This window comes from Panthera pardus, unplaced genomic scaffold (genome assembly GCF_024362965.1).
Source record: "Panthera pardus isolate Hobbes unplaced genomic scaffold, ASM2436296v1 HiC_scaffold_21, whole genome shotgun sequence".
In the NCBI taxonomy this organism is placed as follows: domain Eukaryota; kingdom Metazoa; phylum Chordata; class Mammalia; order Carnivora; family Felidae; genus Panthera; species Panthera pardus.
The window spans coordinates 15116122-15136503 of NW_026526777.1; the positions used below are offsets into that span (position 1 = coordinate 15116122).

Consider the following 20382-nt stretch of genomic DNA (forward strand, 5'->3'; position numbering starts at 1 on the left):
GTCTTACCATTCAGAAACTCCTTTTTTCAGTGCTTCATGCTATTTTGTTACCTTTAAATTTTCTATCCCTTTCTAAAGTTATTATAGATTAGTACATTGAGAAAAACACAACCAACAAGAACTATTGAAACAATTGTCAAGAGAGTCCTATCTCTCTGTGTGTCCATGTGGGGTTTCAAACAAACAAAAAGATGAGAAAAAACTAATTATTACATAGCGATAAAGGATATTGTAAATTTATTTTTTTATTTAAAATGGGTTTTTTTTGAGACAGAGAGAGAGAGAGCAAGTGAGGAGGGGCAGAGAGAGAGGGGGACAGAGGATCCAAAGCGGGTTCCATGCTGACAGCACAGAGCCCAATGCGGGGCTTGAGCTCAAGAACCACGAAATCATGACCTGAGCCAAAGTTGGACACTTAACTGACTGAGCCACCCAGGCACCCCTACATATTGTAAATTAGTTTGTTTGTTTGTTTGTTTGTTTGTTTGTTTATTTATTTATTTATTGTTATTTATTTCCTTCCTTTCTTCCTTCCTTCCTTCCACAGTATTTTTGAATGTCTATGTGGCAGGCATGTGATATATATACTTCATATGCAATGGTGAGCAATATACAGTTCAAACACACACCAAAATCACTTTTGATCAGTTGAAACTATTTCAATTAGTATATAATTTCTCACCATACTCCCTCCCTTCATTTTTTTTGTGGAATGAATCTGGATACATATAATAAATAAAATATTTTGAAGTTTGAGGTTAGTCCAAACTTTTTGGGTTTTGTATTTTTAGGTTTTGTATTTCAAAAATATAGAGAGAGCCAGTTGACAGGGAAGACTTAAGAAAATGTAGCTTGGAAAATGGCACACTTTTCATGGGAAATCTGCCTCCTCCTACATAAGGTAGTGACACTGGAGTCTTTATCCCCAAAATCTAGTCTTGAGCTGCCTTTTGACTGGAAAAGTGTGTGTGTCTTTTCTTGGCACACTTTGGGATTTCAAGATGGCTCCTAAGATTAAAGACCATCGGAATATGGACTCCTGAACAGTCCTGACTCCTCATGTAGCATCTGTACACAGGAAGTCAATCGGGAAACTCACCACCTGGTGCAGGTACAGGCTTTCTTCAGCCAGAACCTAATATATTTGGCATCTGGAAATATCATTAGTGTTTTCTATATTCTTTCCCGCACTCTTCACATGTCCTAATTTGAGAATAAAAGTAAAGACTGTGGCCTATACCTGCCATAACTCTTTAAATGTACAGTTTTCTTGTGCCTCAAAGTATGCACTTCCCCCTTTGTTATTTTCCTTGACAGAAAAATGTGATGTGTTTACATTATGTGTAATGTAAACCCCAAAATTTCAACACTGTTTATCAATTAAGCATGAATCTAGAGTAGATATTTATTAAAACCTAGATTCTCAGAGCAGTAAAATAAACATGTCATTGAACATTTGGCTTGAAAACTGGATGTAAATTTTTTTCTTTTTATGTGCATATTGTCTCCAGCAAATCAAACCAAATTGATAGTCATCTTGCTGAAACCAGGTAGAACGGAGATTCTGAAAATATTCAAGAGATAAAAAGATGATAAAAGGAAATTAGTTGCACAAGAAACATTACTTAGCATGACTGTTATTGATAGACTTTTTTAAAAGATGTTTTCAAAAGTAATCTCTACACCCAACATGGGACTTGAACTCACAACCGCGAGATCAAGAGTCACCTGTTCCACTGACTGAGCCAGCCAGAGGCCCTGTTCTTGATAGTCCTTTAATATATTCCTTTATTTCATTTTAGTGAATGTATCACTTATATAGAGGTGCTTTCTGGGGTGTCTGGATGGCTCAGTAGGTGAAGCATCTGAGTCTTGATTTTGGCTCAGGTCATGATCTCACAGTTCCTGGGATCAAACCCAGCATCGGGTTCTATGCTGACAATGTGAAGCCTGCTTGGGATTCTCTCTCCCTCTCTTTCTGCGCTTCCCTCCCCCAAATAAATAAATAAACAACAACAACAACAAAAATGAAGGTTCTTTCTTATTATCACTGCCAGTCATGATTCTCCCATCCCAGTTTTTCTCATGAGGTCTTAAATTCCTCAACAATCAAATTTGTTACCTTTGAGGGAGAAAAATTTTATTTTATTTTATTTTTAGGGTTTCCAAATAATTTATCATCCAAACCGCACTTTTTTAAAAATATAATTTATTGTCAAATTGGCTACCATGCAATGTATACAGTGTGCTCTGGGTTTGGGGGGTAGATTCTCGTGGTTCATCACTTACATACAACACCCAGTGCTCATCCTAGCAAGTGCCCTCCTCGATGTCCATCACCCATTTTCCCCTTTCCCCCACCTCCCCACAAACCCTCAGTTTGTTCTCTGTATTTCAATCTCTCATGGTTTGCTGAGAGAGAAAAATTTTAGCTTGAAAATGTGTCCACAGTGGCCACATGCTGTTGTGAATGTCTCAGCGTCAAAGGCAACTGGGAATGTACTGATTCTTCCATGCTTGTTTTCTCCACTTCTGCATTCCTACAATCCTCATGCTATCTTTCATACTTCCTCTTGTTTTTCTTTTTCTCCCTTAACTTTCCTCACAAATATTTAACAGCACAAGTAGCAGGTGAATAGGCGTTAATGATGGAATATAGAGTTAGTTGAGAAGGGATGAAAACCATTGCATTTTCTTTATTTCGTATCAGACCCTGAATCAACCCATTGTCCATTCTCTCTCCAACTCCGTTTTTATGTTCCTTACTTTCTTGTCTTGGTCCATTTGGGCTGCTATAACAGAATACTATAAACCGAGTGGCTTACAAACAACAGAAATTTACTTCTCACAGTTCTAGAGGCTGAGAAGTCCAAGGTAGAGGAGCTGGCAAATTTACTGTGTGGTGAGTTTCTGGTTCTCTGACCCTCTTCTCTCTGACCTCCCATGGCGGAAGGGGCGAGGGAGCTCTCTCTGAGGTCTCTTTCAGAAGGGCCCGAATCCCACCATGACAGCTGTACCTTCATGACTTAATCACCTCTCAAAGGCCCCGCCCACCTCCACACACCGTCACATTGGGGGTTAGGTTTCAACACATGAATTTTGGTGGGGCACAAACATTCAGTCCAGGGCACTTCTCATTGACTCCACTAAAGACTTACAGTGGAGCCGCTAGACTCCACTATTTTCCTCTCCAATGAATGGAATAAAGTGACCATGGCTTTCATCCCAGCCACTCGAAAACTAGCTTGTTTAATTTCATATTTAATTCATTTTTACAGGGTACTGAATTCTGCATAAATAGTGCTTGTGCTTTTGTTTACACAGAGCATCCCTGTGGAGTGCTGTGCACTGTTATTACTATTATTATTGTATTAAACTTATTGCTGCCACTATCACAAGAAATTAGAAATAAGTGTCAGCACCAAAAGAAAATTTGTCACTGGTATGAAATTCGGGCATGTTTGCATTAATATTATATTAACATTTAATCTCTCTTGAACTGATTTGTTCCCTACATATTTTATGTGCTAGATATAATTCTTCTTCTTTTTTTTTTTTTTTTTTTTTTTTTGCATGGCCTGGATATATATATATATATATATATATATACATATATATATATATATATATATATATATAAAATGTTTCTTTGTACTAGATTTACTTTGTTTTGAATCTCAATTTTGCCAAATCACAATCACCAGAAAAATATTATTAAACATCTTGTGTCACTATGATGTCTTATCATTGGCTCTCAGCATCTCTGCTGGAGTCTAGTAGTACAATTTATGTTATCTTTGGCGACTTACTAACAATTTGGCCAGGACTTAAAGTTTTCTGCTGCTAAAATGACCATACGCTTCTCTTTGAAGCTTCAAAACTGTCTTTGGGTGCCCAACTGATCAAGAGTCAAACATAATGAAAACAAATGACCGCCCCCCGCTGCCCCGACTCACTGCCACTTTTCCCTGTCACCTATTCCCGCCCCCCGCCCCCAACCTGTATTCTCTTTGAAACCTACATCTGCTTTTTTGGTCATTAGACTCCACTGTATTCCTGTCCATTGAATGAAACAAAGTCACTCTGGCTCTCAACGCAGCAACTTGTAAGCCAGCTTGGTTGATTTCATATTTAATTCATTTTTACAGGGCATTGAATTTTGCATAAATAATATTTGTGCTTCTGTTTACACAGAGCATCCCCATGGGGTGCTGTGCACTGTTATCACTGTTATTATTGTGTTAAACTTATTGCTGCCAGTGTCACATTTAATTGTGAATTAGTAGAATCACTTCTCCTGATGTTGATGTGCAACCACATTTCATGTCCTTACCCGCTAACTCATAACTTTATTCATATGAGAAGGCAATTTTGAAAAGGATAAAGGGAAGAGTCGCCAGTATTAAATAGTAACAAGACAAAATAGAGTTTAGATAGGCATAAGTCACAGCAGTATCTCTTTGAGTAGTTTATGCAATTTTTAACAGGCAAAAGAAGGAAAGGGGAAATATTTTTTTCTTTAAAGGTTGTCTCTGTGTTTAGCAAGTGCAGGCCAAGCGTGCTCTCCCTTTCTCTCTCTCTCTCTCTCTCTCTCTCTCTCTCTCTCTCTCTCTGTGACATCAAGCAAAGTAAGAAATAGTGCCTTTTGAATAGGAGATTTCCTTTAATTACATTGGGGAAGTGATAATGGTAGGTATTGCATGTTTAATGTAATGTTCTGGATGCCCCTTTTTCTTTTTCTTTTTTTTTTTTTCCTTCACAGCCACCTCATCTTGAGCGGAAATAAAAGGTTCAAGGCTTGTCAGCATCAGTTTATAGATAGCTGTTTAAAAATAATGAGATATTGGGTATTGTAAGGCTCAGGGCCGTCTTGCCAGACTCATTTATTTCCATTCACCTTTTGTCAGAATTGCAGACAGAAGACATTCAATTAAAACTTGTCACCTGTTGCAGATGACCTAATTTGTACTTGTATGTGTCATAGATTAGGGCTGCATGCTTCAGATGAAGCAACTTTACTCCTGATGGAACAACATTTCCCCTGCAAAATATTTTGTCTATGGTATTTCAAATTTCTATCATTTTGATTTCCGCTCCAATCCAGATTATAAATTTAGCACATACCTCTGAAGCAGCCAAGCAAGAATGGTGAATCACACCTTGAGAAAAAGAAGGAGGAACTTCTGTAGAGTTATGCCCTATGCAGGAAACTCTACAAATGAATTTTAGATGCACCTTGAATCTGAAACAGAGGGAAGCCTTTGTAATTTCCTATGCAAGCCTCACATGTTTAATAGTCCAGATAGCTATCGGGAGACCAAAACGAAAGACTTCCCCTTGCTAATTGTTAATTCATCTGTAGAGCAAGGAAGCTTTAATGTGAGCCATGGCTTTTATTTCTTTTAGTGACTGAGGACTCAGTTAAGAAAAAAAAAAAAAGCCCACCTAATGGATATGCATTTTATCTCCCTGTGTGATTTTCCCCTTTTATTTCAGCAGAACTTAAGAGTGTTTCCACAGGCAGCCAGTCGATTTCCAAAGTTCCTGAAATGTTGCCATGATATTCCAGCAGAAGTAAATGTAACCCTTGGGCAGGGGTGTCTGGGAGAAAAGCTGCTGTTTGGACCTCCCTCCTGAGCTCAACATTCAGCCAGAATGTTGCTCTGCCTGCGTGGCCCTACGGAAGAGGCTTGTCTAATTTGCAATAACATTTTAAGTAAGAACAAAGAAATTAATTTCTTTGGGCCCCTGCCTCAGTGGAAAAGCAGAGTCACTGAATCTTTTAATCACTTTTACTTTGTCTGCAGTCTCATAGCTGCGAACTTTGTAGAGGCAGCTCACCCTTTCTGGAATGATAGATGCAAAATCACTAGCCTTTTAGTTGAGTAAAAATATTCCTTCCCCCTGCTAGTCTAGTGTTCTGCCCACCTCTATACATGCACCCCCATATCATGATGCGAGTATTGTTTACCATGATAATCAGGTTTTATCTGCCTGCAGTTCTAGCTTTTGGAGTAAATACCAACTGTTCTTTTCCAAAAATAGAATTTGATGGCAGGGAAGCGGTGTAAACATAGTGCTTAAGAGTGTGGGTTCTGCAGCCATTCTCCCAACTCCCAGGCCTGGCTCTGCCTCTCCCTAGCTCCGGTTTTCTCATTTTGTAAATGGGATAATAATAGCACCCGCCTCATAGGATTGCCGTAAGGCTTAAATGTGTTCATATATATAAAACAATTAACCCGCTGCCTAGAAGGTAAATAAGCTCTTGACAACCAGTGGCAGCGGGTACCTGGCTGAGATTTTGGTTTATTCCAAGACACTCCGTGCAGAGATTGATTCATTCAATTAATAATGAAGACATGGCTTGGGAGGAAAATGTAGGTACGAGGCGTCGAAGACTGCTGAATCAGGAAGAGGGACCAAACCAGGAAGACAGGTTTAGCAATATCACTGTCTATTTTGAGAAGAGGCTATGGCAGCTGAAGATACCTAGGGGTCGGTGTGGCTTATTTTCTCATGCGATCCTCAAGAATTTAATATGATCAGATTCTCCCTGGAGTATATGTGTGAATACACAAGTAATTTTCACTCATCCCATTAAGAGAAACCTCTAAATATGCACAAGTACTCTAGGTTAAACTGGTACACTCTTTTAGGACATTGTCCCAAAGGAGAACCCCATCAGAGGCTGCCACTAACATGACCCTCTGCGGTGTGTGATACTACTAATCTGCCTTAGCTTCTTTCCCTGCAGCTCCTCAAAGGGATTTTCTCTATCCTCTGTTTATGACGGTTCCCTCACAGGAGCATCTGGAGAATTGAAGGGCGCTCTTAGGTACCTGTCTTCCCAAAGGGAAGGAGCGTGGTTTCCTCCTGCAGCAAAGGGAACTGCAGGATGGGGAAGATATCAAGTGGAAGGGAAAACTCCCGTCCTCTCCACCTTATTGTTTCAGAAGTCCTGCTTTTCTAGTCCCATCTCAAAACTCAATTGCAAGCTACGTTTGGTAGCATTTATTTAATACAACCCTTTATTTAGCATTGATTAAATTAACTGATCTTTTTAAAAAATTCACTATCTTTAAAAAAATAGTATCACTTTAATGTGACTGTTTGCATCTTTCTTAAGTGTTCCAGGAGTCTGTGTAATTAATATTTTTAGCAAACCTTTGCGAACAACATTGTAAAAGGCTGGTCTTTAATATAGGAAAGTAGGCTAGGGTATCCTTGTATAATTCTCTGAAGGGGAGATTTTTTATTATCCTATGAAATGTCTCTGACTTTGTGCTATTAAAAATGTGAAAAATACTTTTGACTTTGGACTATATAATATTATAAAAATTTGCATTTGGGCATAAAATGTGGACTTAAAATGAGCTGACCTAAGAAGACCTTGTGTTGAACTGTTTCACTTCTTTTGGCGTTTATTTGCCTCACGGCGTATTTTTTTCCTCCTTGCCCTCTTCTTGCTTTCTCAATTTTGTAAATTCTGACAATGTAGAAGATTTGTAATTCCCTTGTGGCCATGTAGGCACATACAGTATTTGAAAGAAGAAGCAATGTGAAACATTCTACTTGGTAGGTAATGCCAACTATTAAAATCTTTTTAAAAAAAAAAAAAAAGCAGTCTCCACATGAATAGAAACTCCAATTGCCTTAATTAACTTCAAAACCTGTCAAACATTGAACATTGTGGGTATCTTATTTCCTGGGAAAAATCTTACTTTTCAACTTTTCCCAAACTGGTTACAAGCGAAGTCCAGACAGATTGTGTGTGTGTGTGTGTGTGTGTGTGTGTGTGTGTGTGTGTGTGTGTGTATTTCAGGTACTAAAGAAGTAAAAAGACAGGCTTTGTCACATTCAGTGGATATATTCCAATTAGATTGATATCTTGTTATGGCAAGTCTGGATTGCCCAGGTCCTGGTCATACATAGTGTTGTTTTTCTTTGTTTCTGCTAAACAATTTGGAAGGCACCTGAGTGGCTCAGTGGTTAAGCATCTGACTTTGGCTCGGGTCATGATCTCATGGTTCATGGGTTCAAGCCCCATGACGGGCTGTGTGCTGACAGCATGGAACCTGCTTCAGATTCTGTGTCTCCCTCTCTCTCTGTCCCTCCCTCACTCATGCTCTGTCTGTCTCTCTGTCTCTCTCAAAAATAAACATTAAAAAAAATAAACTATTTGGAGACTTTTAAATACATTAGGTTAATTGGATAATTATCAGTTGTTTACCTTGTATTGTGTGCTTACAGCTAAACTCAGGGATAGCATCCTTATTTTTTATAGAATTTGGTTTAGTTTCTGTATCTAGTCTAAAATAATTACATACCTAAATGATATTATTAATGACAAGGATGAACAGTAAATAGAATGGGACCAAATATTTCTATAAATCTCTTCGACATCAAATGAGTATCATTATTTGTCTTGTATCCTTTGAATTCTCTTACCACTCCATCATACCTCAGTCTATTTTCCTCAGAATTGAGGCAAGGTAGACTGTCAAACTCCATGGGAATAGATTTTTAATAAATGATCAGGATGCAAAATATATTTCAATAAAGTAATACAACAACAAGTATTTCAACAACAAAACAATGATAAAATGACAACTTCCTTATTTTCCTTGGCATTTTAAGGTTTATAAAATATTTTAATGATGCATGTGGATAATATCCAAACATATTAACACATTATATAAATACAATATTGAGTCCTTACAGAAAGACAGCAGGAAGGATATTGTCTTTATGTCTATCTTATCTTTGGAAAAATAGGTAGGTTAAGGAACTCACCAAAATTTACAAAGCCGGTTAATAAAAGAGCCAGAAAAAAACTTAACTATCTGACTTGCAAACTGTGCTTTATTTTCTTTTTTTAAATGTATTTATTTATTTTGGGAGAGAGAGAAAGATTGTGTGTGCCCAGGGAAGCGGCAGAGAGAAAGAATCCCAAGCAGGCTCCACGCTGGAGCCCCATGGGGCTCAAACTCATTAACTGTGAGATCATGATCTGAGCCGAAATCAAGAGTCAGACACAACCGAGTGAGCCACCCAGGCTCCCCTGCTTTATTTTTTTGAGCTTATTTTTCTTATAATACTTAGGAATAAATTACTATGTTATTATAGTTGGAGACATTAAAGGGGGGGATCTTCAGTCTTTTCACAATATCATTATTATAGACAAGGGACTAGCTGATAGGGATATAGAAATTGATGATACATACTGCTTTTTGATAGATGCAAGGCAATACATTTTAGACTAGATAATCCAAGAAACTTTCTATAAAATAGGAGTAGTTACAACAATTACATTAAATTACTCTTATTTGGTGATTTTTAATATCTTTATTTTTTCCCTTGAACCATCTTCATTTTTTTTTTGTAGATACCTGTTTCTTTTTTAACACAAAGTATCATTTGTGTGTTTTCCTTACTAATGAGAGATTGTGGTTAATGTGCCCTCAAGTGCAATAGAGGTAGAATCTTTATTTACAGTGTTTGATTTACAGTATTTTAAACTTTAGTAGCCTTACATTTTGATTAAGTATTTCTGTTCTTTGTACTCGACCGTTTATCTCTACAAAATCAGCATCCTAATGGGAAGAAGCGTAGTATCCCAGTTCTGCAGTGTCTTTTCCGCCAACTTTTCTACACTTAAAATCAGATGAACAAGGGAACAGAACTCTACCGTAGGCAGAAAGTACTTTAAAAGCAGCAATAGGGAGGGGTACCTGGGTTGCTAAATCGGTTAAGCCTCCGACTCTTGCTTTGGGCTCTGGTTATGATTTCACAGTTCGTGGGTTCGAGCCCCACAGTGGGCTTTGCGTTGACAGCTGTGGAGACTGCTGGGGTTTCTCTGTCTCTCTGTCTCTGTCCCTCCCCTGCTCGCTGTCTCTCTCTCTCTCTCTCTCTCTCTCAAAATAAATAAATAGACTTTTTTTTTTAAAGGCAGCAGTAAGAAAAACAGCTTCTTTGTAACTCACGTGTGCTACTATTTTCAGTAAATACTTAGACACTGTACTAATTTCTTTGTTTTGTGAAATTTGCTGTGGAAACCTACTTAATTGCTCTTGAAGTTGTCTCCTGATTTCCTTTAAACTCTGCTTTGATATTTCAGTATGACATTTCAGGCTTTATCTAGAACCAAGCATATGTTTCTGTGTTTCACGAAAAGATAGTCAACTCTTAAAGCAGTATTATTAAGCTAATATGAAAAATTGTGTTTTACTTTATCTCGTGGTTGAATTAAGTAATCCTGAACATTCGAGTGTATGTATTCACTTCAGGATTCCCTAGAGCTGTATCAGCCTTTCCCAAACGGTTTCGTAAAACTCAGAGAACCCACCATTCACATGTTATACATGATGTTACTAAATATTCCAAAAACAGGATCTTTGGTTCAATTGATTTGCAGAACATCGCATAGGCTGTATCTCCTTCTGAGAGTTTTACAGAGGTCATTTGCATATTAAAGGCTCTGAGAGGCCTTTTCAGTAAAATAATAATACTGATGATGCTGTTAAACGAAATCTGTTTTCTAAACATTTTGAGAAATGCCAAAACATGTACAGTGAATTACTTGCTTGAATTTGTTAACGGATCATGTTATACCGTTTTATCAATTAAGGTGCAGCCTAATATCAGAGTGAGTCTCTCTCCTGGCTCTTACTCCCAAGCCACTTCTTCATTAGATAAAGGTTTATATGGTCCGGTCCTAAACTTCATAATTGCAGATTGGAAACCAAGTTATTAATAAGCTCAGCTCACCACTCCCCCACATATGAAACATTTATATTTAATTCCTTTCTTAACCTTTTGCCTCTTCGCTCAATCTTTTAAATCCAGTACCAGCAAAAACTCTCTGAACCTTGACCCGACTCCTCACTCTTTGGGGATTTACTAAATACCTGTCGGCTTTACCTCCTTTTCTAGCTTCACCCTTCAGCTCTGCCTCAGTAACATAGCCTTCCTTCGACGTCCAAGCCTTCTGAATTCTTTCAGGAAGCTCCTTTTGTCTGTCCTGTGTCCAGTCCCGGTTTTCTCTCATCTGGAAGAAAATACAGACGTGTGCCAAAAATATAAATGACGTTCTCCTCTGAGACATGGTGACATTAGAGTATGGAACATCTCCTCTTACGGAGTGTCATCCCACCTCTCCACGGCATGCACACGCTTGCAGTTCAGTTCAGTTCCACGGGGCCATATTGAGCCTTCTGGTGGACGAGGGAGGGTTGGATAGCTCTTACGAATTGAGCTTTCACTGGTGACTGATGAAGAGGATCAGCTTGCCACTGTCTTTGATTTGAGAAACTAGGCTAGTACCAAGTAACAGTTTCTTTGTATTAATTCCCATGGAAATGGGCCTTTTCTTTGGTGTGCAAATGGGACTTTGATGGCCTTGCATCAAATGTTTTTCAGGCCTGTTACTCTCTGCTGGATTTGGTTTCTAATTACCGGCAATTTTGGTTTAGTCACCCCCTCTTTACATTCTCCCGACACCTCTGGACCATTCTGGGTTCTACTCTCGGTCTCCATAGCACCCACGGGTGATACTCCATGTATTTGATTGGTCTCAAAGATGGATACCTCAGGAGTAAGCCAGTGCCTGTCTTTGCCCACAGGGGTGCGCCTTGACAGAGTACGTGGAGGTCGGCAGAAGTACAAGCGCAGAATAGATGCGGAGAACAGCCCCTACCTGAACCCTCAGCTGGTTCAGCCAGCCAAAAAGCCATGTAAGTACAGCAGACATGTCTGGCTTTCCAACACACGGAATCCTCCCAGTTGGCTCAATGTATGTCCATTTTGGCATGCCCATCCCCACTGACTCCAAGGAGACTTGTCTTTGTTGGGGGCCGTGGCTCTGTTCCCAAGAATTGCCTTTTAGGAGCAACAGTAACTCAGCTAATTATCTTTTTTTTTTTTTCCCTATGGTTTCTCTCCCCTACCTTTTTTTCACGTAGTCATTTTGTAGAAGCATAAGCATATTAAGGCATAGCTTATATAGTGAGAATTTTACATTTACTGGTTATCTTTATTTTCAGAGGTACATAAAATGGATCATACTGTAATCATTAGTTCATTGGAGCTGTTAGTTTCAGATTTCACAAGAAAGTGATTTTTGTAGTTTTCACTAACTAAATGAGTTTGACTGCTCAACCTCCCAATGAAAATACATTAGGAGCCTCATTAATTTGGAGCTATGGAAGGTTAACACACTAGCTAGCAATAGATTAAAACAAGAATAGGCCCTACTAATAACAAGCATAGGTTGGTGGTTCCATCTCAGATGCCCTGATGGGCCTTATGAATTGTTTTTAAGGAGTCCATGGTTTTATAATGCCAGATTGCAATTTGAAAGGATGATGGGTACACTGCTAAAATGCAAGCCCCATTCTCTTTGTCATTAACTAAAAAGAGCCGGGATATAGATGGAGGCAATAACTGCATCCCATTTTCTGAAAAATCAGCTCATAGTTCTAGCACAACAGAGCTAACCTCCTAGGATATTTGCGCATAGAGTTCGTACTAGGCACTGAGAAGTGCTTTGATGGAAACGGTTCTCACATTTAGCTGTCTTTGTCTCAGAAGACACAACCAGCACTTAACCAGAGGAAGCTGCATCCAGAGCAGTTGTGGGAAGACACACGGGTAATTTTTGATCTGCTTTCAAGGGAAGAGAAAGTGTCCGCTTCTAATTCAGATTCTCCAGGAGGGGTCGCTGCTGTGCATCATACATGTGAGCATATGGGGATCTGTTAAATAAATAAAACAGACCCTGAACTGTAAATGAAAGGACATTTTAGCTATGTCAAAGGAAAAACAACCAGTTTTACATAAAATTAAAGCTTAAGTGAACATATGGCATAGTTTCCTTTTGCCTTTCCAAAAAACATTATGTTGATTATACCTTCAATTGTCCAATCTGGCATCTTCTCCTCAGCCTGCATAAGCTGGTTGGCATTCTGCAAATACAATCTAGGACTGCATTAAGCAGATTTTGCACATTATAATAAAAAACTTTCTGATAATACAATAAAATGCAATAAACACTAATGCTTAATTTCGTTAGGGGTTAGTTTCCTAGGCTCAATATTACACAGCCTGCCCATTTCTCATTCATTTTGCACGAACATTGACTGAAACCATTGATAATTTCCTCTTCTGAGAGAAAAATGAGCACCAGCCCGTTTGTAAGTCCACCTGATAGAGGAACATCTATGGTTTTCGGCGTAAACCTGAGAAATTGGGAAGTGGCTTGTCGAGTACCTTTAAGAAGATTATAGCAATTTCAGTGAGCTCCATTTGTCTGAGATAAAGAGGCCTCCTAATAAATCATTACTCATTATCTCAAGGCCTCTGTGTTAATTTCCCTTAGTCCATCCAATTAGTGTGTTTTTGTAACAAACATTTATAAAACTTAATTTTCAGATCCTGTCAGATAAGTCAAGAGGCTGTGCCTGGGCTTTGCTGAGAAAGTGGCTCAGGGAGATTTCTGGACCCTGACTGATTGTTTGTGTACTACAAAAGCCCAAGAATGAAAATTGGGTTCTATTGATTCTAATTAGGGAAACATTAAATAAGATTTACCTAGAAACAGTGCTGTCGGCTATTCCATTTTCCGAATAATGGGAATTTCTTCGCTTCAGCCAAATTTCTCTAACCCTTCCGGTCAAGTCCACTGACTTGGGTAAAACAAGTACCATCTTCTCAGTACTAAAAGAACTAGAGTCAGGATTTTCTTTGGGTACATTTCTGTGCCCTTTGTTAAATGTTGCATTTGCTTCTAATCCTGAGAATCCAGTGGTTGCTGACAGGTTTTGTCGCATTGTCAGAGCAATGAAAGTTGAAACTTTTCCAAGCGTAACTAAACATACAGGGTGTTGTTTCCATAGCATATACAAGAAACAAATGCCATTCTTCACAGATCCTAAAAGTTAAAAAAAAAAGGAATCTGTATTTAATTTTATTTTTTTCCTACAAAATATGGTGTTTGGGAATATTTCCTCCCAAATCTGCATTTTCAATTTGGTGATAATTGAATATTCCTGCCAACGAACGGTTATCTGTTGATTATTTGCAATAAATGTAATTCTTAAAGCAGCCATAATAATAAAGTTTTTAAATGTTAGAAAAATTGCTAATTACAGCTTGTATAATTTCCTCGTCATTTCATTAAAGAAGACCAAAACGCATGCTACGTTTTCAATTCTAAGAAATATGCAGTCTTTTCATTTAGGGTTAAGAAGTTAATGATGGGTTAAATAGTTAATAATGAAAGGAAAATTATCTAGTAAACACAGAGGAAACTTTGGCTTTGCTCACAAAAGTCCCATTTAATGCCCTGGTTTTCTAGAGTCATAGCAGTACATAGAGCATAAAAATATTTGGGTTTGTTCTTACCCATTTGTATCTCTTAATTTAGAAGAAAGTACAAACTCTAAAGCTACACATAGAAATTGAAAATAGGGCCAACAAGAAAAATCATTCTGTTAGCAAGGCTTTACAGCCTTTCCATAAACTCTCACATGCCCCTAAGCAATAAAACACATTTGATGTGATGCTTTCCATTTGTCTCTAGTGTTTATTTTATGAAGGATTTTAAAAACATATATCACAAATTTCAGACAGATAAATCTGAGCCAGAGAATGAGCTAAAGACAACAGATAAAAATAGAGGATTAAAGAATTAGGCGCTCCAAAGAGAAAATATTGTCGCCTTTAAGTAGGAGTAGTTTTCTGGAAACTGATATTGGCTATATTTGAAAGATTGGCTGGGTGTGTGGGGAGGGAGAGAAAGGAGAGAAATTCCTATTTAATGCATCCCACAGAGATAGAGTTATATAGTCAGTAATTCACCCAGGCAGAAGGGCTCTGACCTTTGCTCTTCTTTAAAAGAATTAAGACAATTAATGACTTTCGTGCCCATTACGACTCTGGGCACTGGTAGTTCTCTGCCTTCCACATTATATTCCACAGTTCAGTGGCTCATTGTGGATTTTTATTTTAACGATGTTGTATACTATTTCATCTGCTTCCCGAAATCCCACTTAAGAATCAAAGAGCAAACCTAGAAAGCATCTAACTTCTCTGATCTGTTTGCTATAAAAAATTTCATTACAGGACAGATGCTTCATTCCAGCAAAGGCAGGTAGAGCAAAGAAGAAAGGAATACATTCTGTTACAACCGCAGTGGCTTATTTCTTGCTATGAGTTTTCCCGAACACTGTTTGCTATATATATATATATATTGTAACGTAAATAGAATATTCGGGGTTTATTGTAGACCATTTGAATTATTTTTCAAGATGCGGCATACCTTAGGGTCTGTGAAACAGGGGTGATGCTACTAGTGATCTTGTAGTGCTCTGGTCTGATCCTGCAGATAACAAGATTGTCTCACATTTGTTGGTGGCCGAACCGGAGAAGATCTATGCCATGCCTGACCCTACGGTCCCTGACAGTGACATCAAAGCCCTCACTACACTGTGTGACTTGGCTGACCGAGAGTTGGTGGTTATCATTGGATGGGCGAAGCATATTCCAGGTACATTTTCTGAAAAGAAAAAAATGAAACAGAAAAGGTTGCGATGATTCCCTAGGTTGCCTATGTAGATTTAGACAAATTCAAAATTTTCTCACTAGTATGGTTTTTAACGTCTACATTTGTTTTTATCATACTTAATTTAGAGCTTTGCTGATCCTAATCGAATCATAAACCTTTCTATGTCTGTAGCACCTCGAACACTTGTTATTTTCTTCATATGCAAAGGCACTATTGCCAATATAAGATAAAGAAGAGTGTATCTTTAAAAAAATATGTCTTTATTCGTCTTAAAATTCTGACCTTTCCCCTCAGGAGATACTTCTGCTTTTTCTTTTCACTTAAAACAATGTCTTTGTCAGCAGTTATCTAATGTACCTTTTTTTTTCCTGTTAAGAATAACTCATTTTGTTGTTCGTGGTGGCTATTTACGCTGAATTGCTATTTGTATGTATAAGCTCTGCTTTGGTTGACATTTACTATTTCCCATGGATTTGAACACAGATTATAAAAAGGAATATTAAATTGACATCATACAGTTTCTCATACGGTAACTTAAAAGTAGTATTTGAAAGTAGCCTATTACTTTGCTTTCTTGGCCAATCCCATACCATCCATAAACATAGAGCTGGTCACAAGTTTTGAGAATTTTAGTAGTCTGCTTGAATTATTTGTTATTTGTTTGTTTGAACTTTGATCTTCAGGTAGTTAAGAAACAAGTTTTTGAATGATGCGCACTGTTTTCCTGGCACAGTTAACTTATTTCTGTCTCCTTAAACTAGTTTGTCTTTATGCTTTGAATGCTACAGTAATTTCTTTAATCAAATTGATGGAAGTCCCTTTCCCAGCCCACACTGAAACCAATTTCTTGGTCATGATACGCCAGCTATGTTGCTAACAGTCGTAACGAACTGTCAGGCGATATCGCAGTGAAGCTAATTTGAAGTCATTAGGTGTGCAGCGTTCAGGCGACAATTTGTTACAGTGGTTAGGAACACAGCTGACATTTCTGAATGGCTTTGTTCGGTGCAGTTCTAGATGAGGCCAAGCAAATTGTAAACTAATTTAAACATCACTCTGTATTATACTAGCTACTTTGTCTTACACTGTTTGCTAATAAAGCACCCCAAATTAAGTCAAAACTAGTTAAATAGGTGAGCTTGAGTGTGTTCTTTGGAAGATACCTATACGAGGGTTACTGCACGTGAAAGGAGGACCATTTGATCATCTGGAGAGTTGATATTGCACTTCGATTGTAATCACACTCGTGTGACTTCTAGAAAAACGAATAAAGGATATGCTGAAAGATGTTGAGACATTTGGGAATTGTAGCATTAGGAAATGTCAGAATTCACTTAAACAATGTATGAAGACTTTTCTGACTTACCTGGATGCAAAGTGTGTTGAAGTGTTTTAAAGCAAAAAGAAACAAAAGCTAACATCTGTTGAAGTATCCACAGACCCTTTTGAAGATAATCAATGTATATCATTTGTATTTACATATTTTATTATTTTATATAAACAGAGACACACATACACACACATATACTCAGATATTTATTTTATTTTTAAATTTTTTTAAAAAGATCTTATTTTAAAGTAATCTCTACACTCCGTGTGGGGCTCGAACCCACAACCCTGAGATCAAGAGTTGCACTCTCTACTGACTGAGCCAGCCAGGCACACCTACCTATACGCACATATTTAAAATATCATTATTCTAACCCAGGGCTTCTCAGCCTTGACACTACTGACACTTGGAACCAATTATCCTTTGTTGTGGGGGACTTTCCTGCTCATGGGAGGGTGCTTACAAGCTTCCTTGGCTTCTACCACTAGTCCCCTTGAGTTGTGACAAACAAAAAATGTCCTCAGGTACGGACATATGTCCGCTGGCAAGCAAAACTGTGCCCCAGCTTCCCAACTGAGAACTGTTATTCTCACCTGGGAATCGAGTAGTATTATCTGTGATTCATAGCTAGGGACAGTTGAAGCATAAAGAGGTAAAAACACACGGAATCACAAACGTATCCGGTGCCATCAAAGCATATATTCAGCATTGTTTCCTGGAGTAGAGTCAGGAGACCCAGTTGACTGCATTTCACAGAACCATTTCAGAATATTAATGATAATAATGTTAATGTTATTGATAACGACATGAAAGACCATGTAACTATGACTCCAAACCACCCATTATTTCAGAGAACTCTGCCCAAGTTCTCCCTGAATTGAGATACATGTTAAACCAATCCTTTAATATTGTTCAGACATCCCATAATAAAGACCAATAAAAGGCAACAACTCCTTACAGTGCTCTCTGGTAAGGGAAAGTCAGTGATAAATTTGTGGGTCCAGTTGTGCATCTAAGTAGAAATGTCAGCTTACAAAGGAACTTGTCACAGTAAAGGGGCTCTAGTGACTTTTGTGAAGACAGTAACTTTAAATAACTATGAGTAACAGCATTTCCAGTGGTGGAAACAATTACTATACGATTATGTGTTCAGTCTTAAGCTGAGGCTTAGAATCGGTGGGGACTGACGTTATTCTCTCTCCATAGCAAATGCCAGAGGAGGTCACTGTGAAGTGATGATTCACAGCTCTGGTGTTCCACAGCTCTGGTGTTCCCGATACCCTCAGGGTGTTTTAAATGATTGCAAGGAGTGGGTTGGCTTTTCAGAAAAGGATTAGCTGAACAAGAATTAACTGAATTCTTTTAAATTGTTAAATAATGAGTGTGCCATGCAGTGCTTTGAGGTAGAGGAAGAGGATGCTCTGATCTTAGAGTGCTGGTGTACCCCGAGTTCAGGGAGGTTGGGCAGAGCAGCAGTGTGGAGTCTGGGATGGGGGACTGGTGGGGAGGGAGGGAGACAAAGAGAATATAAAGATTAAGGTCACATTTGTGCCATGACAGAAGTAAAATCGTGTTCCTGATAACATGACCCAGTCCTCATAACTGGGGTCAGAGCCTGAATTAAAGCCAAATCAGAACAGAAATTCCACCTGTCTTTGTCTTAAGCATTTTAAAGTTATGTTAAAATTAAAATGAAATATTTTTTAATACCAAAATTTAAGCCTCTGCTCTCTTTATGCTGCTCTCAGTTTGTATAATCACACACGCGCGTGCGCGCGCACACACACACACACACACACACACACACACAGTTCAAAAATTAAGTTTAGCATCTAAGATAAGATCAGTAGCCTTTCTACACTGCTGGGAATGCACTCTTGTATCCTTGCTTTTGCTACATAAAAAAATGAAGAATTCAACAAAAGAAAATATTGAAGAAAATACATATGGAGTGTTTTTTTTATCAGTAAATCGAATTAGTTGACTTACTTTAATAAATCATATAAATGGAAAAGTGTGTTCTTACAAAACATGACCATACTTTATCTGTAGAAGAAAAAAGATCACAAGGGCTTTAGAAAATGCTTGACTTTAGCTGGAGGAGCATAAGGGCACAAGAACAGATGATGGTGCCCTAATAGCCCTTTTTAAGAATGACAGGGCCCCGCCATTAGCATCCTTTTATATCCTTGGAAATTGCTCATGCCTCGCTTTTCTGGTTCCTATCTGCCTGACTCTTTTTTATTTCTCTTTCAATTTCGTCCGCGCTCGGATAAGCGCATGCTAACACAATATGATTGAGCTGTAAAATGGAACGCTGTCGCCTCTAATCTCTTTTATGTAGATACGGACTTACTGCACACTCCACTTCATTCTCTCCCCATTGTTGGCCTTTTTTTAGAATGGGCTGCCAAGTAATGGAGGCTCCGTCAAATATTAGAGCTAGGTTTCACAGGGTGTGATAAGACGATTATCAGCCCAGCAGTCAGATCTATTATTGTTCTTTGTGGTTGATTAAAATATTATTATGTACCGTTACTTTGTTAGCAAAATGCAGAATGTGCTTAGTCAGATGGTGCTTAAAAAAGCATAACCCATATTAGCTGACCTATATAAGTGGCTTAAATATATTATGGGTCTCATCCGACAGTTCACTTTAAAAGAATGGAAGGGTATTTTAACAATTAAGTGAATGAATATATTTTAGAACGTTTTTTTCTTTTATCATATATGGTAAGTTTTCAGGTAGGCTTCTTTATTTTTAACATGACAAATTAGACAGCTGTCCTACTGAACAAGAGGACTCGGCATAAGTTCGGGGCCTCTTAGTCACATTTATAAAATGGTATTTATTGTAATGACATCAAACAAACAAACAAAAAACTCTAATTTTTATTCATGCTCAGTGAAGGCAGGAAATACTAAGCTCTAAAGGAAAACCACACTAGGAAGATAATGTGATAAAACAGTCTTTATGCGTAGTTTATTCGTGTAAGAAACAGAAATCTAAAGATTAGAAACTAGTGTTTTTCATTTACACTGAAATATTTTTTGTAAAAACAATCCGTTAGAAGAATATATCAATAATTGCTCATTGAGTTGGGATTTGTATATTTTTCTCAACAGAAGTATTGAGATTTTTCTAGAAATGACAAATCTCTAAAGAAGATGTATAAGCTATTTCTACATTAGGATGTAAATTTTGTGGGCAAATACCCAAGAATATTTTGAACATTTATTGCTAATGATACTGTTTAAAAATCTATCTGTTGTTCTAATGCATTTTCTATAGAGACCAGTTTTTTAAGATTATGTCATCTGCCAACCAAAGTTGTGGAGGTTTTAATTTTTTTAATTTTTAAAATATTTTTTTAAAGTTATTCACTTATTAATTTTGAGAGAGAGAGGGAGGGAGGGAGTAGTGGAGAGAGGACAGAAAGAATCTCAAGCAGGCTCCACACTGTCAGTATGGAGCCCAACACAGGACTTG

At 37.9% G+C, this 20382-nt stretch overlaps 1 protein-coding gene across 21 annotated transcripts in view; it reads left to right on the forward strand.

The window, feature by feature from the left end:
- ESRRG (estrogen related receptor gamma) overlaps positions 1-20382 on the forward strand; it is a 625497-nt gene that overhangs the window by 547946 nt on the left and 57169 nt on the right. For 20 of the 21 annotated variants that reach the window (XM_053908974.1, XM_019465627.2, XM_053908977.1 and 17 more), the window contains 2 exons: positions 11622-11732; positions 15362-15544. In XM_053908974.1, the coding sequence (XP_053764949.1) occupies positions 11622-11732; positions 15362-15544 (294 nt within the window). The remainder of the gene's footprint in view (positions 1-11621; positions 11733-15361; positions 15545-20382) is intronic. The other variant, XM_019465621.2, reaches the window with a different exon arrangement.